The 22671-nt window shown below is 37.7% G+C and overlaps 1 protein-coding gene across 4 annotated transcripts in view; it reads left to right on the top strand.

Moving 5' to 3' along the window:
• Positions 1-22671, top strand: part of DENND5B (DENN domain containing 5B) — a gene marked incomplete at its 5' end in the record, with an annotated part of 211739 nt that overhangs the window by 130411 nt on the left and 58657 nt on the right. For all 4 annotated transcript variants that reach the window (XM_082665159.1, XM_082665158.1, XM_082665160.1 and 1 more), the window contains 4 exons: positions 6326-6513; positions 12556-13092; positions 15765-15996; positions 20558-20708. In XM_082665159.1, the coding sequence (XP_082521285.1) occupies positions 6326-6513; positions 12556-13092; positions 15765-15996; positions 20558-20708 (1108 nt within the window). The remainder of the gene's footprint in view (positions 1-6325; positions 6514-12555; positions 13093-15764; positions 15997-20557; positions 20709-22671) is intronic.

Genomic DNA, 22671 nt, shown 5'->3' with positions numbered 1-22671 from the left:
GGCAAATTCATAGTCATGTATTGGATGTTATATAGCTATTTTATTTACCATTTGTAGACTAGTTTTGGAGTCCTAGTCTACAACACTGCCGTAAATAGAAATGTTTAAAAAAGATCACTGAACTAAAATTAAAATGAACAGATTGGGTGTGACAGTTATTACAGAATGTAACAACTGCTAGGCATATTAATGTAACTACTAGTAATGTAAAATAGGAAAATAATCCAGATCTTTTTTCTCTTTTACCAACAATTACCAATTATATCTAACCTACGTTAAATGATCTAAGTACATAGTATGTGCATAAATACTTTGTTTTAACCTTCATTGAAGCAATAAGATACTACTTTTCACATATCCTCATGAGTGTTAGGAAATTATATTTTTATGAATGTATAGATATATATATTTATAGGAAGCTATATTTTATTTAAAATTATGAATTAAACAAGACCTTTTAATTTAGAAAACAATTCTCAATGAATATATAGTTCATTGCCTATTTTGCAAGCCTATTTGACTTTGAAACATATGTATACTTTTTTAAAAAGTCATCTCATATCAAATAAATCCTTTTCAAGTCAGATTCAAATTATTTATTCTCATAGATCCATTTTGGGGGGATTCTACTTCCCACAGATTATTTCCATATAGATTATATTCAGCAAGTTTTAAAAATTGTGATAAGAGGGGCTTCCCTGGTGGCGCTGTGGTTAAGGATCCGCCTGCCAATGCAGGGGACACGGGTTCGAGCCCTGGTCTGGGAAGATCCCACATGCCGCGGAGCAACTAAGCCCGTGAGCCACAATTACTGAGCCTGCGCGTCTGGAGCCTGTGCTCCGCAACAAGAGAGGCCGCGATACTGAGAGGCCTGCACACCGCGATGAAGAGTGGTCCCCGCTTGCCACAACTAGAGAAAGCCCTCGCACAGAAACGAAGACCCAACACAGCCAAAAATAAATTAATTAATTAATTAAAAAATAATAAAATAAAAGCTCCTTTAAAAAAAAATTGTGATAAGAAAAAAACCCCATAAATTTACCATCTTAACTATTGCTTAGTGAAAAGTTCAGTAGCATTAAGTATATTCCCATTGTTGTGCAACCAATCTCCAGAGCTTTTTTCATCTTGCAAAGCTGAAACTCTATACGCATTAAACAATAACTCTGCATTTTGCACTCCTCTTAGCCCCTTCCTGACAACCACCATTCTTCGTTTGTTTGTATGAATTGACTACTTTAGATACCTCATGTAAGTGGAATTATACAATATTTGTCTTTCTTTGACTGGCTTATTTCACTTAACATAATGTCCTTAAGGTTCATCCATGTTGTAGCATGTGTCAGGATTTCCTCCCTTTTTAAGGCTGAATAACTTTCCATTGTATGTATATACCACATTTTGTTTATCCATTCATCCATCGATGGATGCCTGGATAGTTTCCACCTTTTGGCTACTGCGAATAATGGTACTATAAACACAGATGTACAAATATATCTTCAGCACTCTGCTTTCAGTTCTTTTGGGCATATACCCAGCAGTGGAGTTTCAGCAGGTTTTTAGTACTTAGCTGCTTCCTGCTGCTGCCAAACACACTTTGGTTTTCCATGTTGATAATATAGATATACTTTTAATAGCTTCAGTATATTTCATTATATAACTGGCCATAAATCTAACCCTTTTGTTAGTTACTTAGGGTGTTATAAATAGTTTATTGTTATAAATGACACTTTATACATCGCGTCCATGTACATATGTTTTTGTATATTTGTGTGATAAATTACTAGAATTGCTGGGTCAGATGATCTGTATATTTTTTAAGCTTTTGATAGATACTGCCAAGTACAAAGCTCTAGCAATTTATGCTGCCTTTATAAGGCAATGTATGAGAATACCCTTTTCTCCACACCTTTGCTGTGATTTTCTTTTTAATCTTTGTCAATCTGATTAAAGCAAAATGTAGCTCACTTTTCAGCCATCATCGAGGGTGATTTTTTTTTTAATGTTCATTTGAATTTGTATTCTGCCTTTTGTGATATCTTTGTGAACGAGGAAGATAAGCTGAATTATGCATGGGTCCAAGCCCTCAAAGCCAGCCTGGCTCAGTTAGTAACCAGTCACTGCCTCGAGTCAGTAAATGTATAATCTTTCAGCTGCATGAGGATGTTCACCAGAGGTGTTCTGTACACCACCATCCTCACACCTCCACTGGCAGTGCTTCGCAGTATGTAAACCCCAATAATCATGGCCTTTTCATGGGGCATTGCACCACCAGGCAGCGCTGGACCTGCTCTGTGTCACTCAGCCATCTCCTCAGCCTGCAACATGGGTCCTGTGCCCCCAACCTCAGCTCCAGCCCCAGGCCGCTGGACTGTCCCTAGGGGGCTGACCTTATTCTCCACAGTGATGCTGGTGGACAGGGGCCGAGACCCGGGGATGAGACAGTGGAGGCCAGGCCATCTCAGAGTCTTTGCCTGTGCCACTGCTAGGCAAATTTTTGGCAGTATGTTTTATTGTATAACATAGGCAAGCATAATGTCCAATAGTTTTATTTCATTTTACATGTCCTAGATGTTAACATATTAATTTCTTAGTACACATTCATTGATCACTCACTATGTAGTAGGTCCCGTACCAAGTGCTAGAAATTCTGAGATTAAAAATATAGTCATTGCTCTCCAGCAGGTGAAGGTTAGCAGGGAATAGTGGAGAGATATATGAACAGATAATTATAATTGAATTTTAATAGTTTTAGTGAGAGGAATAATTAGTGTGATGGAAATAGAGGTGGGGTACTGTGGAAGCATGTGGAAGGGACTCTCTTGACGATAAATATTCAGAGAATGCTTTCCAAAGGAGCCATTGCCTAAGGAAAAAGTGGAACTTAGCCAGGTACTGCAAGGGGAAGAGATATTCTGGGTAGAGGGAAGGGGTGTACAGAGGCACAGGGACCTGTGAAAATATTTCATGTTCAGTAAATGAATTTTAAGCAGATAATGTGACTGTATATGTGGTGGTAAGAAATGAGGCAGGAAAGGGCCAAGTTATGAAGAGCCTCATATGCCGTGCTGAGGCATGTCTTAAATGTGGAAACTTATTACACATTCCTCACTTTGAGTATCAAAGAAAAAATAATTTTCCAAATTATTTAAATTTTTAAAAACATGCTTAAAGAAGAAAACTACCTTTTATTTCTTGATTCAGTTAAAAAGAATTGTCTTGTTTCTGCTAAGTAACTGCATTATTAAAATGTGTATGGCATTTAAACCAATCTTGAGAAAGCAGAACTGGAAAAAAGAATAGACATAGAACACCCACAAGTTGGTGGAATTGTGGTGAAGGAAAAATAAACCATGTGTATCAGTCTTTCATGTCTACTAGAAGAGGGGAAAACATATAATTTATTTTTACTTCCCAAGTGAAAGTTTACCATAATCAAAGCAAGAAAATAGCCCAAGATGCTGGTTTCCATTCCTTAAAGAATCTGTGTTTCCTTTGAGATTGAACATTTTCCATCAACAGCAAATAAAGTAGCCAAGCTGCTAAGGATTTGATATGACGGCTTAAAACCCTCTGCCTTTCAGGATAGGTCCAATCACGAGACAGATTAAACCACACAGTAATTTAAATAGAGGAATGTAATAAGAAGAATTGTTAAACTATAATAGGAAACTATAAAGACATGAAGAAAACTCTAAAGGGTACCCTAGGAAGGACAAACTTGGAAGGGGACCCACTTCCCAAGGCTGAGGTTCATATCTCACTGAAGAAAGTGTGGTGGCAGCTCATTGGATGGTGGAGGTCAGTGGGTTGCCTGGGCCAGAGCTGATCCTCAGTCACCAGGCAAGCAGAAGACAAGACAAACCTCCCAGGTCCAAGTGAGCTGTGGCTGGTGGGCAGGCACACAGAAGTTGTCAGGGCGCCAGGTGGCTGTGTGAGATATGAGTGTGCCGTGTCCGCATTAGGAGGGCCCAGTCACTGAGGCTGCCCACTCTGGGCGTGTGGCCGGGGAAGTGGGACACCAGATGTCCTCACATATCCACACCAGTGATCAGCCATGCAGAAGGAGCAAGAACACACAAAACACTGCACCTTGCCCACTACACTCCAAAACCAGGGAGGAGAAGCGCTTCCTCCTGCAGTGTCTCTCTGCTGTCCTCTCTGGCAAAGTTTTCTGGTGTGTTCACTATAAAAGAGAACATGCTTACGGTCCAGTCCATTTTCATAGACCACCTATGGAGTGATTTGGAGCTCAGTAAATAGATCAATAGATAACTGGCACAGGATCTGACTGTTTAAAACCCTGAACCTTTCACCTGTGTCTGGCTTTTAAATGAGAAAGAAATTAAAAAGCCCCTGACACCCAGGAGCTGATCTAGCTCTCAGCTCAGCCTCCCTGTCACTGTAGACTGATTGGATGCTCATAGCTGAGCCATGTTGCTCTGTAGAGCATAAACGGTCTCACGGGACCATCCACTCCAAGCAAGGTCACTGTGCAACCCACAAAATACCAAACACCCTCTTCCCTCAAGCTGCCTGGTATTTGGTTTTTTTTTTTTTTGCGGTACGCGGGCCTCTCACTGTTGTGGCCTCCCCCGCTGCGGAGCACAGGCTCTGGACGCGCAGGCTCAGCGGCCATGGCTCACGGGCCCAGCCGCTCCGCGGCATGTGGGATCCTCCCGAACCAGGGCACAAACCTGTGTCCCCTGCATCGGCAGGCAGACTCCCAACCACTGCGCCACCAGGGAAGCCCTGCTATTTGTTTTTTAGAAGTATTCCTGTAAACAGGTTTTCACCTAAAATTTTATAATGAATCAAATAAGGAAAATTATAAATACATGTAGGCTATGGATAGCTGATGATTCATGACCAAAATCCCATTGTAGACTATTAAAGATAGTCATTTACAGATTATAAAACAACACAAGAAAAAATTTTAATGGAAAACATCCTGCTTTTGCGTGGTTGGGTGTTCTTTGAGTTTGATATGAACCAAGTAGCATCGGATCATTTCCCTTAACCTTTTTAAAAAGACTTCCCCAGAGTCTTACTCCCCCAGATTTTACTGTATTTGTGCACAATAAATCCTGTGAGAGAATTATTACAATTCCACAGTATCCATTCTGAAAACCAAACTTTTTTTGGAAACTCATTTATCGGCAAAATCAGATCTGAACCAAAGTGACCCTATTTAAGTTCTTTGAGTATATTGGGACACTCATATAGTTTGCTGCAGAAACATTAATGTATTTGATTATAGGGTGCTGCCCTGGATATTTCAAGTATGTGTGGTATGCACAATATTACCTTTCTAAATTAAAAAAGAGAAAATCTGAATTCTGAAACACGTCTGCCTCTGAAGGTTTTTTTTTTTTTTTTTTTTGCGGTATGCGTAGCATCGGCAGGCGGACTCTCAACCACTGCGCCACCAGGGAAGCCCTGCCTCTGAAGGTTTAAATAGGGATATAGACATATGTATGTATAGCATCCATGGCAGAGTGGTTTTAGAGGGCACTTTATTTGTAGCTATGTGAGTTGATGAATGTTAACTAAACTTATTGTGGTAATTTATTTTGCTGTTTATATATATATCAAATCATCATGTTGTACACCAAATGTTATATGTCAATTATATTTCAATAAAACTGGGGGTGGGGTGAGAAGGCACTTTAATACTGTGGACAGTTTTTAGTTTTGATAAATTAGTTCATGTAAACAAAACACAACAAAAAAACCAACCTCTAATTTTCTGGTAGCTTTCACTTTGTCCCTAGATTTGAGTTGGAGGTTAATGTAGGAAGTGTGACTATGAATGCATATATCTGTTGACTTCTTGTACCCACAAAATGAAGGCTAAAATAAATATAATAAGGATACCTATAGGCTATAGCCATGATCATTTATACAAGAAAAACAGAGCCTCTGAATTGAGGATTGCATAGATATACATGTATATAAAAAGTGATCAGTAGCAATATTCTTACACATTTTCAATGGGAGAAGTGCCAAGAGCAATTTTATTAGTTCTTATTTGCTTTGCATTTTGAGGGAACGTCAATACACATACCAGTGTTTTCAGAAGCAAAAAGCTTAATGATGTTTCCCACCCACTCATACCCCCTTAAAACCATTCAATGAAACCATTTAACTCTTTAATTATGGTGGAATAGAGCTGACCTCTTTTCTGCATGGTCATGAAGAAACATTTTACTTATTTATTAGCACACGAATTTTTTCTGGAAATTCATATTTTCAAGCTTAATGCAGTGATTATGTTTTGACTTGTAATCTTCCCTACCATTTTTGTTGTTGCTGTTCTGTACAGATTATCAACGCCTGATGACTGTGGCGGAAGGCATCACCACACTTCTGTTCCCATTTCAGTGGCAGCATGTTTATGTGCCCATCCTCCCTGCTTCTCTGCTACATTTTCTTGATGCTCCTGTCCCTTATCTGATGGGCCTTCAGTCAAAAGAAGGAACTGACCGTTCTAAGCTAGAACTTCCTCAAGAGGTAAAAACTTACAGTGAACGATGAAGCACTTGCTGTTGTTGATTTAGGTCAAGCCCACTTTTGTTAGATAGCATTGTCTTTGTCTGAACTGAGTCTCTGGCTATTCTGCATCTTCCAAGTAGGTCTAGGGCAGAGGCTCAGCCATAGAATGCAGATCCTGATTCCTGATGATTATTATATGACATAGTCATTAATTAAACATGGATCAAAACAGGACAGTGGCAAATTTTCACAGCTGTAAATTTGTGAAGATGGAGCAGTAGTAGTATTATCTAGGAGCTTTATTATTTTAATAACATTTTATTTCTTTTTCCCTATTCCTGTTATAAATTTTGTTTTTAAGTGGTACAGCCCAATTTTAACATCCTTCAAATTATTGTATTAATTGAGGTGAATTTGATTCTTGACCTCTACCAAATGAAAAGTAACATCTTTCAGCAAGCTAGGGATCATGGAAATATTAAATACTTTAGCAGTCTGTTTTCAGACGTAAGGCCAGTTATCAGCTTTTTCTGAATGTTAGCTTAGCTCTCTGGTTGAGATAAAAATTCTAACCCTTAGCTTTTAGTCTACCTTAAGATTACTGTGCTACCTTAAGATTACTGTGCTTTCTGTGTGCTATATTTTCAAATGTTGTTTCAGAAGAAAATAAACAGGAATTCTTGAAAGCATTTTGAATCTAATTTTTAGCTGTTGTTAATGGTACTCAGAATTGAAATGTAAAGCCTTTGAATTGAAATATTGATGAGAGTGCCATGGCCTATTAAAAAACATAAAATGGTTAATTACATTATATTATTCGCTATTTAATTAGCACCTTTCTTAATAAAATCTTTCATGCTGTGCTTCACTCCTTTTTGTTCTTATTACCCATAGAGATTCTCATTTTAATAAATGAATTTAAAATAACACACTAAGCCACGGACGTTATACCCAGTAATGATTCTTGTAATCATCCACTGCTTACTTTATTCTAATGAATGTTTCCCTACGAAAATTAACATTTTTGTTCAGGGGCAAATAGCTTGATTCAGATCATATAAAATACACATGCAAACTGTTTTGCTCTTTTTTGAGCTTGTGCACGTTCTCTGCTTCTCCCTCTCTCTTATACCTCTTTTTTCTAATATCTGAACTCTCATTTTCTCTTTTATTAAATTAATCTAAGTATCTTGTTAGTTCAAAGAAGTAAGTCCTTTAAATTTTTAAGGAAAAAGAAATAGACTAGCCAAATGCATTTTGTTTTCTTTCTCTTTTTTTTGGCGGTACGCGGGCCTCTCACTGCTGTGGCCTCTCCCGCTGCGGAGCACAGGCTCCGGACGCGCAGGCTCAGCGGCCATGGCCCACGGGCCCAGCCACTCCGCGGCACGTGGGATCCTCCCGGACCGGGGCACGAACCCGCGTCCCCTGCATCGGCAGGCGGTCTCTCAACCACTGCGCCACCAGGGAAGCCCATGCATTTTGTTTTAAAGACTTAAACAGTGACATGTTTTAGCTTCTTGTTGAGTAACTGGTCTCTTTGCATGTTAATTAAATGATATATTTTTAGACACATAAATATTATCTTTCCATTTTTGCATGAGTAATAATTGTTGAGCAATTTTAAATGCCACCTTGATGTATTTGTCAGGAAATCTTTCTGTCTCTATGCCTGTGTGTATACTCTGACTCTAAAAATAAACAAACTTAAAAATTCTGAAAGCTGTTACAGTAATGTCCGTGATTTTCTAATTTTTCATTCACTAAACCAACACTATTTAATAAATATACATACTCATGTATTCATAGAGTAGAATAATAAGAAATAACCTGAATCAGCTGTGAAAATAACACTGCTTCTGTATAGAAAGTATTCATTAGAGCATTACTGTTTTATAATAAAAGGCTAATAGCATATCACTTTGCTCTGGTTTCATTTTACAATGAGATGAAAGAATCTACTCCACAGAATTTGGAGGAGGAAGTGGGTATAAAAATAGTCATTTTAAAAAAGTGACTGGTAATACCCTCCCTTGCTTTGAAAACTGTAAAATATACTAATAGCTAAAAATAGTGAGAGGGCTTCTTAGAATAGTTGTGAAAATAAGTTTACAGAATGATTATTTTAAGAAGACATGATTTTAGTTGTTAGCTAACTAATGTAACTACATAGAGTTATAATTAACTACCCACTCACTTGCCCCATGATTCCAAAATGACAGGCACAGGTAGCGATTTGTTATATAGTTTTGGTCGGGGGAGCGGGGGAGAGTGATGGTGGAAGGATGTGGCACTGGGGATTAGTTGCATAGACTGTACCTCATTTTCTACCATTCTTGCTCATCTTTACACTGAACGGTAGACAAAAAAATCTAGGGAAAAACTGAAACAGCATTGCTTTTCTACTTTCTTTTTGTCATATCTTGCCCTAAAATTTTATGAAAATGTTAAATGTGCCCCTCTGGCTTACCCTTATACCAGCTTAACTTCAGCTATTGAGAAACCAGGACTCTTACCAAACATGAAGAGGGCTGTCCTGGACTCACATCCCTGGATACTTCTTCCTCTTGCCTATATTTTTAAGGTTCCACAAAATGACAATGTCCTTAAGCCTTATTCATTCATTCATCAAACAGTTGTATCATACACTACTAGTGTACAATATACGGGGAGACATCTAGAGAAAAATGTCACCTTTAAGAGGTGATTTCTGATTTCCAAAGTAAGACATTTACAAATATCAATAACACAGGCTAAAAAAAAACGAATAAGAGGAATGAAAGAACTAAGAATATATACAGAGGAAATCAAGATGCCTTTAGGATAGGAACATGGGAAGCCTTCATGGCAGAAGAGATCATTAAGCTTCAAGTCTTTGTTGCCTACTTTTGAGGGAATGTTTGTTGTTTTTAATTGGAAGTAATTACAGATGAAGGCTTCTGGGCAGTGTTAATCAGTAAAAATATAGAAATATTTAGTTCTAGGGACTTCCCTGTTGGTCCAGTGGTTAAGACTCCGCACTCCCAATGCAGGGAGCCTGGGTTCAATCCCTGGTGGGGGAACTAGATCCCACATGCATGCCACAGCTAAAAGCGCCTGCATGTCACAACGAAGTTCTCGCACGAGGCAGCGAGGATTCCGCGGGCCGCAACTAAGACCCGGTGCAGCCAAATAAATAATTAAATATTTTTTAAAAAAGAAATAGTTCTAAAACATCATAAGATTGAGATGTTGAGTATATTTTTTATTCTTGAGTTCTTAAAATTTTTTTTTAATTTAATGGTATTAAAAGTGAGAAACTGACTTAGAATACTCTATTGTATGGAGTTCTTATCTGTTTTAGAAAAAGGGCTTTTTGGTTTTTCTTCAATAAATTTTTATAACACAAGTTTACATTCCCTATTTCTACTTTGTAATAATCAAAGCCCCAATTCAGGCTCCTGTAAGTCAGCATAGGAGGGTGAGAGGGACTTGCGGGAACATGAAGACAGGCCCGTAGCTGTGGTGCTGGAACATCCACCTTGCCGCACATTTTTGGCTCAGCAGTGATTACATGAGCATAACAAGCTTTAAAATTTCCCCAAATGTATCATTTTTCTCTTTTCACAGGGGCAGGAGAGGTATAGAAAAGGATAGCAGGAAGGCATTAATGAAGGATACAGTACAAAATGTAAGTGGTGAGAGGTTGCTGGTTAACATTTAGATTAGCAAGTTAGTGAATTTTTTCTTCCGTTTTTAAAGACATTGAATCATCCATTTGAATTATGGTGACCTAGTTTCTCCCTTTAAGGCTTACAGTATATCCTACTTTCTACAGACTGTAGAAACATATATAAAGATGTGGATTTAAATAAAGCTGTAATAGCACTACTGTCTTCAGTAAGATGTGACTTCAGCTCTTACTCTATATAGAGAAAACTATTGACATTGGAGATGAGGCATAATGGAGAAGAAAAAAATCCCTTAAGCTACCAGGCTGTTTGAGGGTGTGTACCTGGAACAGGTGTCAGGAAGTCACCTACCTTCTTGGGCCTCAGTTTCTTCATCTGCAGAATTAAAGGGTTGGATTCAAAGGTTATTTTAGGCTTGAAGAATCACTGTTGATTCTGTTTTTGGATGGTGGAAAATCTTGAGTTTTTATCAATCTTAATTTGGAATTTTGCTATACTTCTTGCTCATCAGTATCTAATATGAAGAACAGGGATCAAACAGAAATAACAGAGACTTCCCTGGTGGCGCAGTGGTTAGGAATCTGCCTGACATTGCAGGGGACACAGGTTCAAGCCCTAGTCCAGGAAGATCCCACATGCCGCAGGGCAACAAAGCCCCCGTGTGCCACAACTACAGAGCCCATGCACCACAACTACTGAGCCTGTGCTCTAGAGCCCGTAAGCCACAACTACTGAGGCCCGCACGCCTAGAGCCCGTGCTCCACAACAAGAGAAGCCACCACAGTGAGAAGCCCGCACACTGCAATGAAGAGTAGCCTCCCCACTCACCGCAACTAGAGAAAGCCCGGGCACCGCAATGAAGACCCAATGCGGCCAAAAATTAATTAATTATTTTTTTTAAATTTGACACTAAAAAAAAAAAAAGGAGAGAATAACAGAAGCCTAATTGTTTGCTCTCCTCTTTTCATCTTACCTTGGCATTCAGGATCAGAAGACAGTATGAATTCTCTCCTTGCTGACCTGGGGGCATTGTTGAGGGGCGGGGAGATGGGGAAGCATGAGGTGAGGCTTCCTATTCTGTTTATTGACTTCACCCCATGCCTTGTGTCCAGCTGCTAATCCAGTCAGGATCAGTTTTATGTGATGGACTACCTTGCCCCCCTCCTCCTCCCTAGTTTAGGAGCTTAGTTTTCCTTTACTCTGACAACCTTGTTCTGATCAAGAGGGTATGGACAGTAAAGGTAAAATACTGTTTTTGTATATACTGTCATCAAGTACCTGAGGGACAATGCAAATTTTAGGCAGGTACTTAGCCCCTTGAATTTTCTATATCTGAAAGATATTTAGAAGTCTTTTAATTCAAAATCCAAAGTGTAAACAAACTCAAAAACATTTCCTCTTATTTCTGTCTCCTCTTTTCCTCAACTCAAAAATGTTCAAGTCAAGTCTGAGTTACCCAAGGGTTGGTCACTTACCTTTCTCTAGGCACTTGCCTCCACTGCTCTCTGCCTCCTGCTCTTCGTCCAGTGGCTTCTGGAATGGTTTTGCCATATAAGAGGTTGAAGCTAAGTTTAGATAAAGTGAAAACTTGTGGGGTTTCTGTGGACTGGATTGCCCTTTGCCAGTTTCATTCCATTTTGGGATACTACAGCTGCTAAATTTTAGCAGTTATTGCGAATTCTACATTATAAACGGTGTTAGAGCAGTGGAATGGCATAGAAAGTTCAAGCTCAGTAAGCATTTTATTTTCCCCAGTGCCTAATTTGTAAGGTACTATGAGTCTGTGTGCTTTTACCTGTCTAAGGAAAGTCTGTTCGATGCCATGTATTACAGAGTTATATCCGGATTATAATAAACTGATGAGACCCAGGGGAAATGATTCATATGTATTAAATATATACTTATATATTCCCTCACATAGGGAAAAATGCTGGCAACAGAGATTTATTTTTAAAGAGTAAAATATTCTTAACCCTGAGAAGGTTAACATAAAAGGCAGTGCAACCTTTTCTTTATAATAGTTGATTTTGTTTATAATAGTTGGCAAGAATATTTTAGAACATAAAATTACTATAAAACCTTTGTATTTTTTAATTGATACTTTTAGCATTTTATTAAGTAAAAGTTTTTTAAATTAATTTTTTAATTGAAGTATAGTGGACTTACAATGTTGTGTTAGTTTCTGCTGTACAGCAAAGTGAATCAACCATACATATACATATATCCACTCTCTTCTAGACTCCATTTCCATATAGGTCATTACAGAGCACCAAATAGAGTTCCCTGTGCTATACAGCAGGTTGTTATTAGTTATCTTTTATGTATAATAGTGTGTATATGTCAATCCCAATCTCCAATTTAAAAACCTTTGTATTTCTTTTTCCTCTTTCAGGCTAATTTGTGTTTTGTGGATATTGACAACCATTTTATTGAGTTGCCTGAAGAATTTCCACAGTTCCCCAATAAAATAGATTTTATCCAGGAACTCTCTGAAATTCTTCTTCAATTTGGGATCCCTCCTGAGGGCAGCCTACATTGTAGTGAGAGTGCCACCAAGCTAAAGAATCTGGTTCTGAAAGACTTGGTCAATGACAAGAAGAATGGCAACGTCTCTGCTAATAACATTAGCATGTATGAGTTACTGAAGGGCAACGAAACCATAGCCCGCCTCCAGGCTCTAGCCGAGCGGACTGGTGTGACCATGGAAAAAATGGACCTCTCTGCCTCTTTGAGTGAAAAAGAAAAAGATTTAAAACTGCAGTGTGAAGAGGCAGAACTAAGGGACTACCAGCTCAACGTACAGCTCCGAGAGGTCTTTGCTAACCGCTTTACGCAGATGTTTGCAGATTATGAAGCGTTTGTGATTCAGACTGCTCAGGACATGGAATCTTGGCTGACCAACCGGGAACAGATGCAGAACTTTGACAAAGTAAAAAGAAGCAGAGTTTCCCTTTTCATGGTTTTTAGTGGGCTATACATTACTGATTTTGTTAACTTTTTTAAAATACAGATTTTTCCGCCTCTCCTTTCCATTTAAGAACTCTTTTTTACCAGTATTTTATACTATATAAAATAATTTCACTGGAAAGTATAAATCAACTAGCTCATTAAGCTGCTCATTGAATTATGTATTTAATTGCCTTTAACCTTATTTTTAACTTTTCTATACTTTGAAGATGTTTGAAATGAAACTTAAATTCCATGTTTTTCAAATCTGTTAATACTGTCTCACCTTGTACGCATTTTATTTACTCATATTTTAGGATCAAGTCTAGTTAAATGAGGCCTATTCCTTTTCTAATAAATCCTTATTCTTATATTTTGTCTTCATCCTGCAATGAAGTCACAACTTCCCCATGTAAAGGTAACAGTTTACTTTCAGAAGGTAAATTTTTATCTCATCTTAGGATCAAAAGAGAGAAAAAGGGAGGTTTTATGAGAAAAATGAGTTTTTATGACTTTAACCCTCTGTTCCTAAGATTTTGGAAAGGGAAGACAGAAAACGACACTAACTTTTGATTGTCCTGCTGAAATTGAAGCTTCTTTCTAAGGTTTACTATAGAGTATTCTTCTGCCGGTTTTTCTGGACATATCCACCAATTTTTTTTTTCTTCCAGACAAAAGCACTTAGGGGTGTGCATTAACTCTTTCAGGTCACTAGGGTATAGTTCAGTCCCTTTCCTCTGTGATTGCCAAGGCATGATATTGCTATTAGAATGAATTATGGCTTTTTGCTAAATAGTACCTTTGTATCATGAAAGACCTCTCAAAGGGGCTAATATGTTCTAAGAGGCTAATCTACAATCTTGGAGCATCTGACAAATAAGAATTAATAAAAAATTTTGTAAAGGTGGGTGGTATAAAAGATTATTTTCTGATTTCATCAGATTTTTTTAGATGAGTTATTTTTAACAGTTACATTTAACAGTTAATTTCTGATGCACTTTATGTTTGAGAAAACTTCTTTAATAAATTAAGAAGCTTTCACCTCTCCAAATATGTTCTTGCTCTTAGTTTCCATTCTCATTAAGCTTAACCATTTTTCCACATTTTTTCCTAGCCAGCTTGGAACTAATCTGTGTATACTCATGATTTATCCTTGGAGCAATTCAAATTCTTATCTAAATCGAGCACTGGTGCTTTCTTCCTTCTTCATCTTTATGTAGCTTCAAACTATAAATGGAATTCTTTTTATATAACCCCTAGAGAAATGAAAGTTTCATGTTGGATTCCAGAAGGCTTGTAATCATCTCATTTTCACTAGGAAAATTTACAGGACTATCACATAGTAGTCCTGCAAGCCAAGTCTTTCCTGCCTTAAGTGATGTAGCCCACAAGGATCTAAATATCAAAAGCCAGACATTTGGTCCATTTAGGAAAAAAAGGCTGTTTGCTCTGTGAAAAGTAAAATTGCTATTTATCTGTAAAATATCTTTTGAAGAGGTGAACTGTTTCTGGAGATGACTGTGAACCTTTCTTTGGTGATTCGGATTTGTGTAACTCCATCTGAACTATGGAGGCACTTAAATTGAATAAGTGGATTTCTGTAAGGAAGTTTTTCAAAGCTATCCTAAATTTCAGAATTTATTTCCTAAATAAATATGCTAGGAGGAAGCTAGTGAGTATTAAGGAGAGTAACCTTAGGTCAGAACTTATCCTTCCACCTTTCCCCTTCTGGCTTTTGCCACATTGCACCTAATCAAAAGAATGAAAAGCAAAAGTAACCCCACAGCTGAAATAGTAATCCACTTCCAAATTTTAGCTAGTGTCACATTGTGGCTAGAATTCCTCTACACACATGGACCTGAAGAGCCAAAGGAAAAAAATGAACCCTTTGAATTAGAAACTGATTACAATTTACTGAACCGTTCCATGCAAGCAGAAAGGCTGGTAACAGGACCATGTGGCTGGTTGTACATGTTTTCCAAAGGCTTGGCTTGCTTTGGATGGTTTTTCAGGCAGTGCTTTTTTTAGTTGTTAAGGCCCAAACTATTCTTTCAGCACAGGTCTGGATGGAGTTTGATCTTTAACTAATACTCATCCATCAGTTTTTAACTGGGGGTCCTAGGAAAACATCCCCCTGAACCAAAGATTTTACCCATAATGACAAATTCCACGTTGTTGGATTTTTTAAGGTTATTGCTTATGTATATCTTATTGTATCAGTTAGTCACCTCGATGCCTTATGACTTGGAGGTATTTGGCACAGGCTAGGAATAGAGAGCAGAAGAAATTACAGCTCACTGGGGAAAGGGGTCAAATTTAATGGTAAGTGAAGAGAATGATTGATGATCATGTAGCAACTGATCCACCATCTTTCATTAATGATGCCCTTTTTTCTGCATAATGGTCATGAGGACCAGAACGTAAATCAATTTTGAAAGGTGGGATCAGTGCTGAAGAACTAAGTGACCTAAATTCTATGACTTTAGAAGATAGGAAGAAAAAGTGGAGTTTTAAGGATTTTTAAATTTCAAGCATCAGTTTTGTGTTATAAGGTTGTGAAAAGGAATGATCTTAGCAACAGATAATTTTTGGATTTATCATGTAGTATTGAGATGGTCTCTTTGCACTAATAATTGCCTAATTATCTCATTACAGGCTTCCTTTCTGTCTGACCAGCCTGAACCTTACCTGCCATTTCTTTCACGCTTCATTGAAACACAGATGTTTGCCACCTTTATTGATAACAAAATTATGTCTCAGTGGGAAGAGAAAGATCCTTTGCTTCGAGTCTTTGACTCTCGGATTGAGAAGATAAGACTGTATAATGTAAGGGCACCCACCTTGAGGACATCTATATATCAGAAATGCAGCACTTTAAAAGAAGCAGGTACATTTGTTATGCCTTTTAAAATTAACTTAAAATCCACGATCATATCTTTTTACACATCGTTGGCCTTATAAACCACAGAATTAATTTTCAATGTTAGACTTCTTGGTTAACCCTTGTACTGTATCAAGAGATGCTTTCTATCGTTTTGTTTCCTTCTGTTTTGTGAGCTAATGTCTGTCCTGTTCCTGCTTGACATTCCTCTTCCCTCAGAAGATGAAAAACAATAACAAATTGAATGGAATACAACTATAAGGTTGCTGTGAAACTGTTAATTTCTGTCTTGCTGCTTATTTTGCCTTTTTGCTTTTTACCTATTCTCTCTTCATCCAAGGAAAGATAAGTATTAATTTGAAATAGTAAATTTGAGTTGCTGCCTAATTTACATAACTAAAACAGTATATTTACTTCAGTGGTGCCATTAATTAAAATTGCTTCATTTACTGAAATTAAACTCTAGATTCTTGTATTCAAATTAGAGGTTCCCAACCCTGACATTAGTTTTTTCTCTCAGAGAATTATGAGTCTTGGCCAATCTTGTCTGGCAGTGTGATATAGTCCGTTAAATAAATAATCATATTAATAGTCAGTGTTTACTGAGTACATACTATGTGAGGGACATAATGCCAGCTGTTTTACATGCATTTTGACATTTGATCTTAATAATGAGGGGGTATAGACACATTTTATTGTCTGTTTTATTGCTGTCGTCATCTTACAGTTGAGAAAACTGAGAGGTTAAGTAACTTGCTGTGATTGCATAGCTTGTGGTTGGTAGAGCCCTGATTTGGACCAGAGTTTGACTGATTCTAGCCCCTGGAGCCTCACTACCACATTAGCTGTTCATTCAATAAATGAACATGTAAAATGTACCAGTCCACACAACTTTATACATTTATACCTGGTTCCTAACTCTTTCTTTGCCAAATAAAGTGATATCTATCACTTGAGTGCCCCTTCCTTTTATTTCTTCCCCTTCGTGTAGAAGTTATTTGAGAGCAATTTTTTTTTCCGGAGCAAAAAGGGGCAGCAAATGTGGATTTTCTTTGCTCTGCCTCTGTTGCTTGCCTTTCTCACTTTATTTTAAATAGATCAAAGTTACAGGAGTGGTGATGCTGTAGTTGTAGCATATTTTAAGGAAAGAAGTATATAAATGATGTCTCTTGTGTAGCCTTAGAGGTTTCTGATGACTCGCTGAAACATCCTTCTGTTGTATCCCACCTATGAGGATAGATCCTTGGAGCCCCTTTAGGAAGTGACAATTGTTTCTGTGTTTCTAGAAGCTGAGGGAGTAGAGTGAATGAAATTGTCTGTGCCTATTCAGAGAATAGTATGACTTTCAGTGCTTTAATAGCCATGTAAATAGTGTAATGCCTTGTTGAGCAAATTTTATTCTTCCCTTCCTGACAGAATTTTTTAAATGAAGTTAAGTGCTGATTGCTATATTTGTGTGCTTCTAGAAAATCTTTTCAATTAAAATAGATTTTCTGTCAGCCTCTCAGAGTTTTATACTCCTACTGTCATTGCAGAAATTATATAAACTGTTGAAAATGTACCATTATAGCTTATATATGAAGTCCTTTTATTTTATTTATTTATTTTTTAACATCTTTATTGGGGTATAATTGCTTTACAATGGTGTGTTAGTTTCTGCTTTATAACAAAGTGAATCAGTTATACATATACATATGTTCCCATATCTCTTCCCTCTTGCGTCTCCCTCCCTCCCACATGAAGTCCTTTTATTTTATGATGCTATGAAAAAAGCATTGACAAACAGACAATATGTACCCAAAACACTTCTTTACTGCTTTTATATTAAAAAAGCTTTAAGAACAACACAACAAAAACGTACCATTACAGGTTTAATATATATGAAAAAGAGATTAGGCTAATTTAGGAATAGTCTCCCAGGAACATAATTTATCAAAGACTTTCTTAAAAAGTAAAAGGAGGGCTTCCCTTGTGGCGCAGTAGTTAAGAATCCACCTGCCAATGCAGGGGACACGGGTTTGAACCCTGGTCCAGGAAGATCCCACATGCCGCGGAGCAACTAAGCCTGTGCACCACAACTACTGAGCCTGCGCTCTAGAGGCCGTGAGCCACAACTACTGAGCCCGTGTGCCACAACTACTGAAGCCCACGTGCCACAACTACTGAAGCCCACATGCCTAGAGCCCATGCTCCACAACAAGAGAAGCCACTGCAATGAGAAGCCCATGCACCATAATGAAGAGTAGCCCCCACTCGCTGCAACTAGAGAAAGCCCGGGCGCAGCAACGAAGACCCAACGCAGCCAAAGATAAAAATAAAAATGAATAAATAAATTTATTTTTTAAAAAAGTAAAAGGAGGCAGTCAGCTGTAACTATGTCTCACAGATGGTGCAGTTATTTCTTTTATCAGGTAAAATTGTCTCCTCCCCACCCTCACCCACAACAGAAACTAGGATTTTTTGGTTGACATTGGATTTTATTGTGTATCTTGTTTTCTTTTTTCTGTCCTTTGTTGTGTTGCTTTTGTTTCTGTTTTGCCTCTAACTAAAAAGAATTTTGATTTGCAGGTGAACTCTTTAGGCAGAGGCTATCTGCTGCTGATATTGTGGCACCAGAACCTCATGATTTCTGTGCAGAAAGACACCAAGTTGCTAGTAACGCAGAGTTTTCTTATTCCTTACTGATCACAGGAAATGAGTTTTGGCACAAACCCTTGAAAGTCTAACAACAGCCCCATGATCTCTCGAAGCAGGCATTTAATAATTTCTGAATGTTCAGTATTCACTGATGATACAATCACTGAAAAGTAGCATTGTGTTATGCTCCCTATGGCAATCTTATAAACCCTAGAGTAATTCATTGTGAATCATGATTTTTGTTTTTACAGAGCTTCCGAACTAAAGGAGAATAACTCAATATCAGATGGATTTTTTTCTGTCATTTTAAATCCAATGGAAAAACTGAAGCTACTTTTCCTTTTTTCCTTTTGTGAGAACAGAAGCACTTTTTGGCAGAGATGGAATTCTGTACTATTTCATGGAACATAAAATCGTCAGGGACTTCAGAGAATTCCATGCCATGAATCTAAGCATTATTTCTCTAACCATCTGTTAATTGTGTTTTATAAATATTAGGAAGCATTAAGAGTATAGATACGGTTGTGGAGAGTCAGGGGGCATCATTGAAAATTAAATATCATTTCACATTAAAACATGACATCCTTTTGCCCAGCCTAGAACATATGGACTATGTTTCACGAGAAGTTACAAGTTACACATTAAAAATAAAATGAAATTCAAAAAGTTGTGGATAAATTCATATGAGTTATAAAGAAAAATTAGGGAAGCTTAAAACAGATATCTAACATTTTGAAGTTTAGGGTAATAATGCCTTCTGCACACATGCCTTAATGTTGCAAATGCAAACAACTGGCTGGGAGGCATCCATCTCACATAAGATGGTCTTAAGCAGCTCCATTTGACAAGAGTGAATTGTGTCATGGACAGACCCCTCCCCATCCAAAACAGAAATTTTTCTAGAGTATATATGGGGAAGAACCAGCAATACTCAATCAGCTGGTATTGAGTGGGGCAAAATAAACTGATTCTATGAAATATTTGTAAAAATACCTGTTTACTTCTCTCAAATCCCAAGATTGGCAGTTCCCATGGTGTGTTCTGTTTATCACACAACCACACTTACTGCTTGTTCTCCTTGCAGTAATCTCTAGTCAAGGGATGGGAGACCTAATCTTGCTTCACAAGTATTATATTTTTTCTTGAAAATTCAGTTGATAAAGGCATTTAAGATCAGATTTTTTACCAGAGAAATAGTTCACTGTTTCCTGGGCCTTTGAAACATCTCTCAACTTTATGTGGTTTTAAAATAGAAATGTTGAGTAATTCCTATTTTTTAACTCTGGCCTATTTTATTCTTCAAAAGGCAGCTTCTTATCCCCTGGACATTTTCTAAATGCCTGCTTATTTTATTTTTCTCTGCATTATGCCTTTTGATCTAATAAACACTCCTAAATGACTCCTACTAATGAGAATGTGTTGCTAAAAGTGAGGTGATAAACTTTACACAGTTCCTTGTTTTTACAAATGGAGAAGCATGAATATTTAATGGATCTTTGCACAAAGAAATAAAGTAACATAAGGCTACAGTGCTTGCTTTTTTCTTCCCTTTATCTTTCAGCTCAAGGAAAATATTTTATTTGTCATCATTTTCTTTAATGTTGTACTTAGAACCATATTTTCATTAAGAATATTGAATTTCCCACTTAAGGGAAACTGTTTCAATACTAAATTATAGATTTTTTTTTAACCCCGCTGCCCTGCTTTTGACAAATGCAGAAAATAGTATGAAAATGAATTATCTAGTATTTACTTAAAACTAACCTTTTTATACTTAACATTGTACGTGATTTCTGAAGAGCTTTTGTAAAAATCTATTTCAGACTATCAGAAAGGTCGAGTTTCTTGTCACTGCATGAATGGAGGAAGCATTATTTTTTAAGGTTTAGCCAGTGAAATGTCTCTAATATGTTATGAATTTAATTTATAGCCCAGTCAATTGAGCAGCGACTGATGAAAATGGATCACACTGCAATCCACCCACATCTACTTGACATGAAAATTGGTCAAGGCAAATATGAGCAAGGGTTCTTTCCAAAGTTACAGTCTGATGTCTTGGCAACAGGACCAGCTAATAACAAGTAAGCATGTTCTTCACTTGAGTAGTTGGTTGAAGGAGTGAATGAAGGGCGCAGTGCTCTAATGGGGAATGCTTAACTGTTAAACATTTTATCAGTCATTACTTTTTCAAAGACCAAATTAATCTGCTTGAAATATGAATTGACACTCAATGAGTATTTGACTTTTAATTCCATCATGTAAGAAAATCCAAAGCCTAGATATTTTTCTCTTGTTGAAGTAATGTGCACTTGGGAATAGTTTCATTTTAAATGACTGTGTTTTAAATATAATGCTAATACTGTCTAATGGAATTAGAAAAGTTATGCCTTCACTGTCTGTATTAGTTTCCTAGGACTGCTGTAACAAAGTACTATAAACTTGGTGGCTTAAAACAAGAGAAATTTATTCTTTCATAGTTCTGGAAGCTAGAAGTCCAAAATCAAGGTATTGGCAGCACCATGCTGCCTCCAAAGCCTGTAGGAAAGGACCCTTCCTTGCCCCTTCCCACTTCTGGTAGCCCCAGGCATTGTTTGTCTTACAGGAGCATAACTCAGTCTCTGCCTCCTCTTCACAAGGCTGCCATCCCTCTGTGTCCACTCTCCTCTTATAAGGACAACAGTTATGTTGGATTAGGGCCCACCCTAAATGCCCTCATCTTAACTTGATTACATGTGCAAAGATCCTCTTTCCAAATAAGGTGATATCCACAGGTGTTGGAATTAAGACTTCAGCATATCTTGGGGCTTCCCTGGTGGCTCAGTGCTTAAGAATCCGCCTGCCAATGCAGTGGACACTGGTTCAAGCCCTGGTCCGGGAAGATCCCACATGCCGCAGGGCAACTAAGCCCCCGTGTGCCACAAGTACAGAGCCCATGCACCACAACTACTGAGCCTGTGCTCTAGAGCTCATGAGCCACAACTACTGAGCCCACGTGCCACAGCTGCTGAAGCCCGTGTGCCTAGAGCCCGTGCTCCGCAACAAGAGAAACCACCACAATGAGAAGCCCGCACACCTCGATGAAGAGTAGCTCCCTCTCGCCGCAACTAGAGAAAGCCCGCATGCAGGAATGAAGATCCAATGCAGCCAAAATTAATTAATTAATTAATTAATTAATTTTTAAAAAAAGACTTCAACTTATCTTTTAGCGAGACACAATTCAACCCATGACACCATTCTGTACTTTTAAGTATCAAGTGCAGAAATTACAAAACAACCAAAAATAAAGGTAAACCATATCATTTTTTATGGTAGATGATTCCACTCAGAAAATATCTGAATATGGTTAGAATTGAGAAGTTATTTGGATTTAGGGGAATTCTTGATTTTAGCTGAACACAGGAATGTAATAAAGAAGGATTTTACAAGAAAAGAACTCAAAGGAGAGTATTAATGGGGAATATGGTAAGTTGGAAAGAAGCCTTTGAATTGGAAATCAGCAGTTCTGGAATTTAGTTCATTCCTGACCACTAACCAGCTTAGGATCCTTGGACAGCTTGGAATCACTTGCCCCTTTTCTCATTTAATAACATTCTATAACATCTGTGATTTTATTAAAGAGGCTCAGAGAAGGAAAGGGAGGAGCCAGGCAGTGGCCAACAAATGAGATAGAAGACTGTGGTAGAGATTGGGTGTATAAAATGGAAGTGGCGTTGAGCCAGAAGGCAAGTAGAGAATCAGTGAGGGGAATAAGACAGGTGGAATTATGCCTTTTAACCTAAATGGCCCAATCTAAATAATAATATGCAAGTTCTTGAAAGATGGCTTTAAAGTATGCTGTTTCTGTCTAACATATGATCTGCTGAGCTACATGTTGGGGAAGTTTTGGTACTTAACCTCTTTATTTCCCGTAATGATTGTCATGATTTTATTGGTCAGGAAAAAAGAAAACTTAGTAAATTATCTTTATCATATGTGATGGTAATGCTTGGTTTAATTTATTAAACACATACTAAGCTAAGTATTGTGCTACTTGGAGTTTCTTGG

The sequence above is a fragment of the Grampus griseus genome, assembly GCF_964374135.1.
Source record: "Grampus griseus genome assembly, chromosome: 11".
NCBI classification, from domain to species: Eukaryota; Metazoa; Chordata; class Mammalia; order Artiodactyla; family Delphinidae; genus Grampus; species Grampus griseus.
The sequence above is the reverse complement of the archived record's forward strand: the minus strand, read 5'-3'. Positions and strand labels throughout refer to the sequence as shown.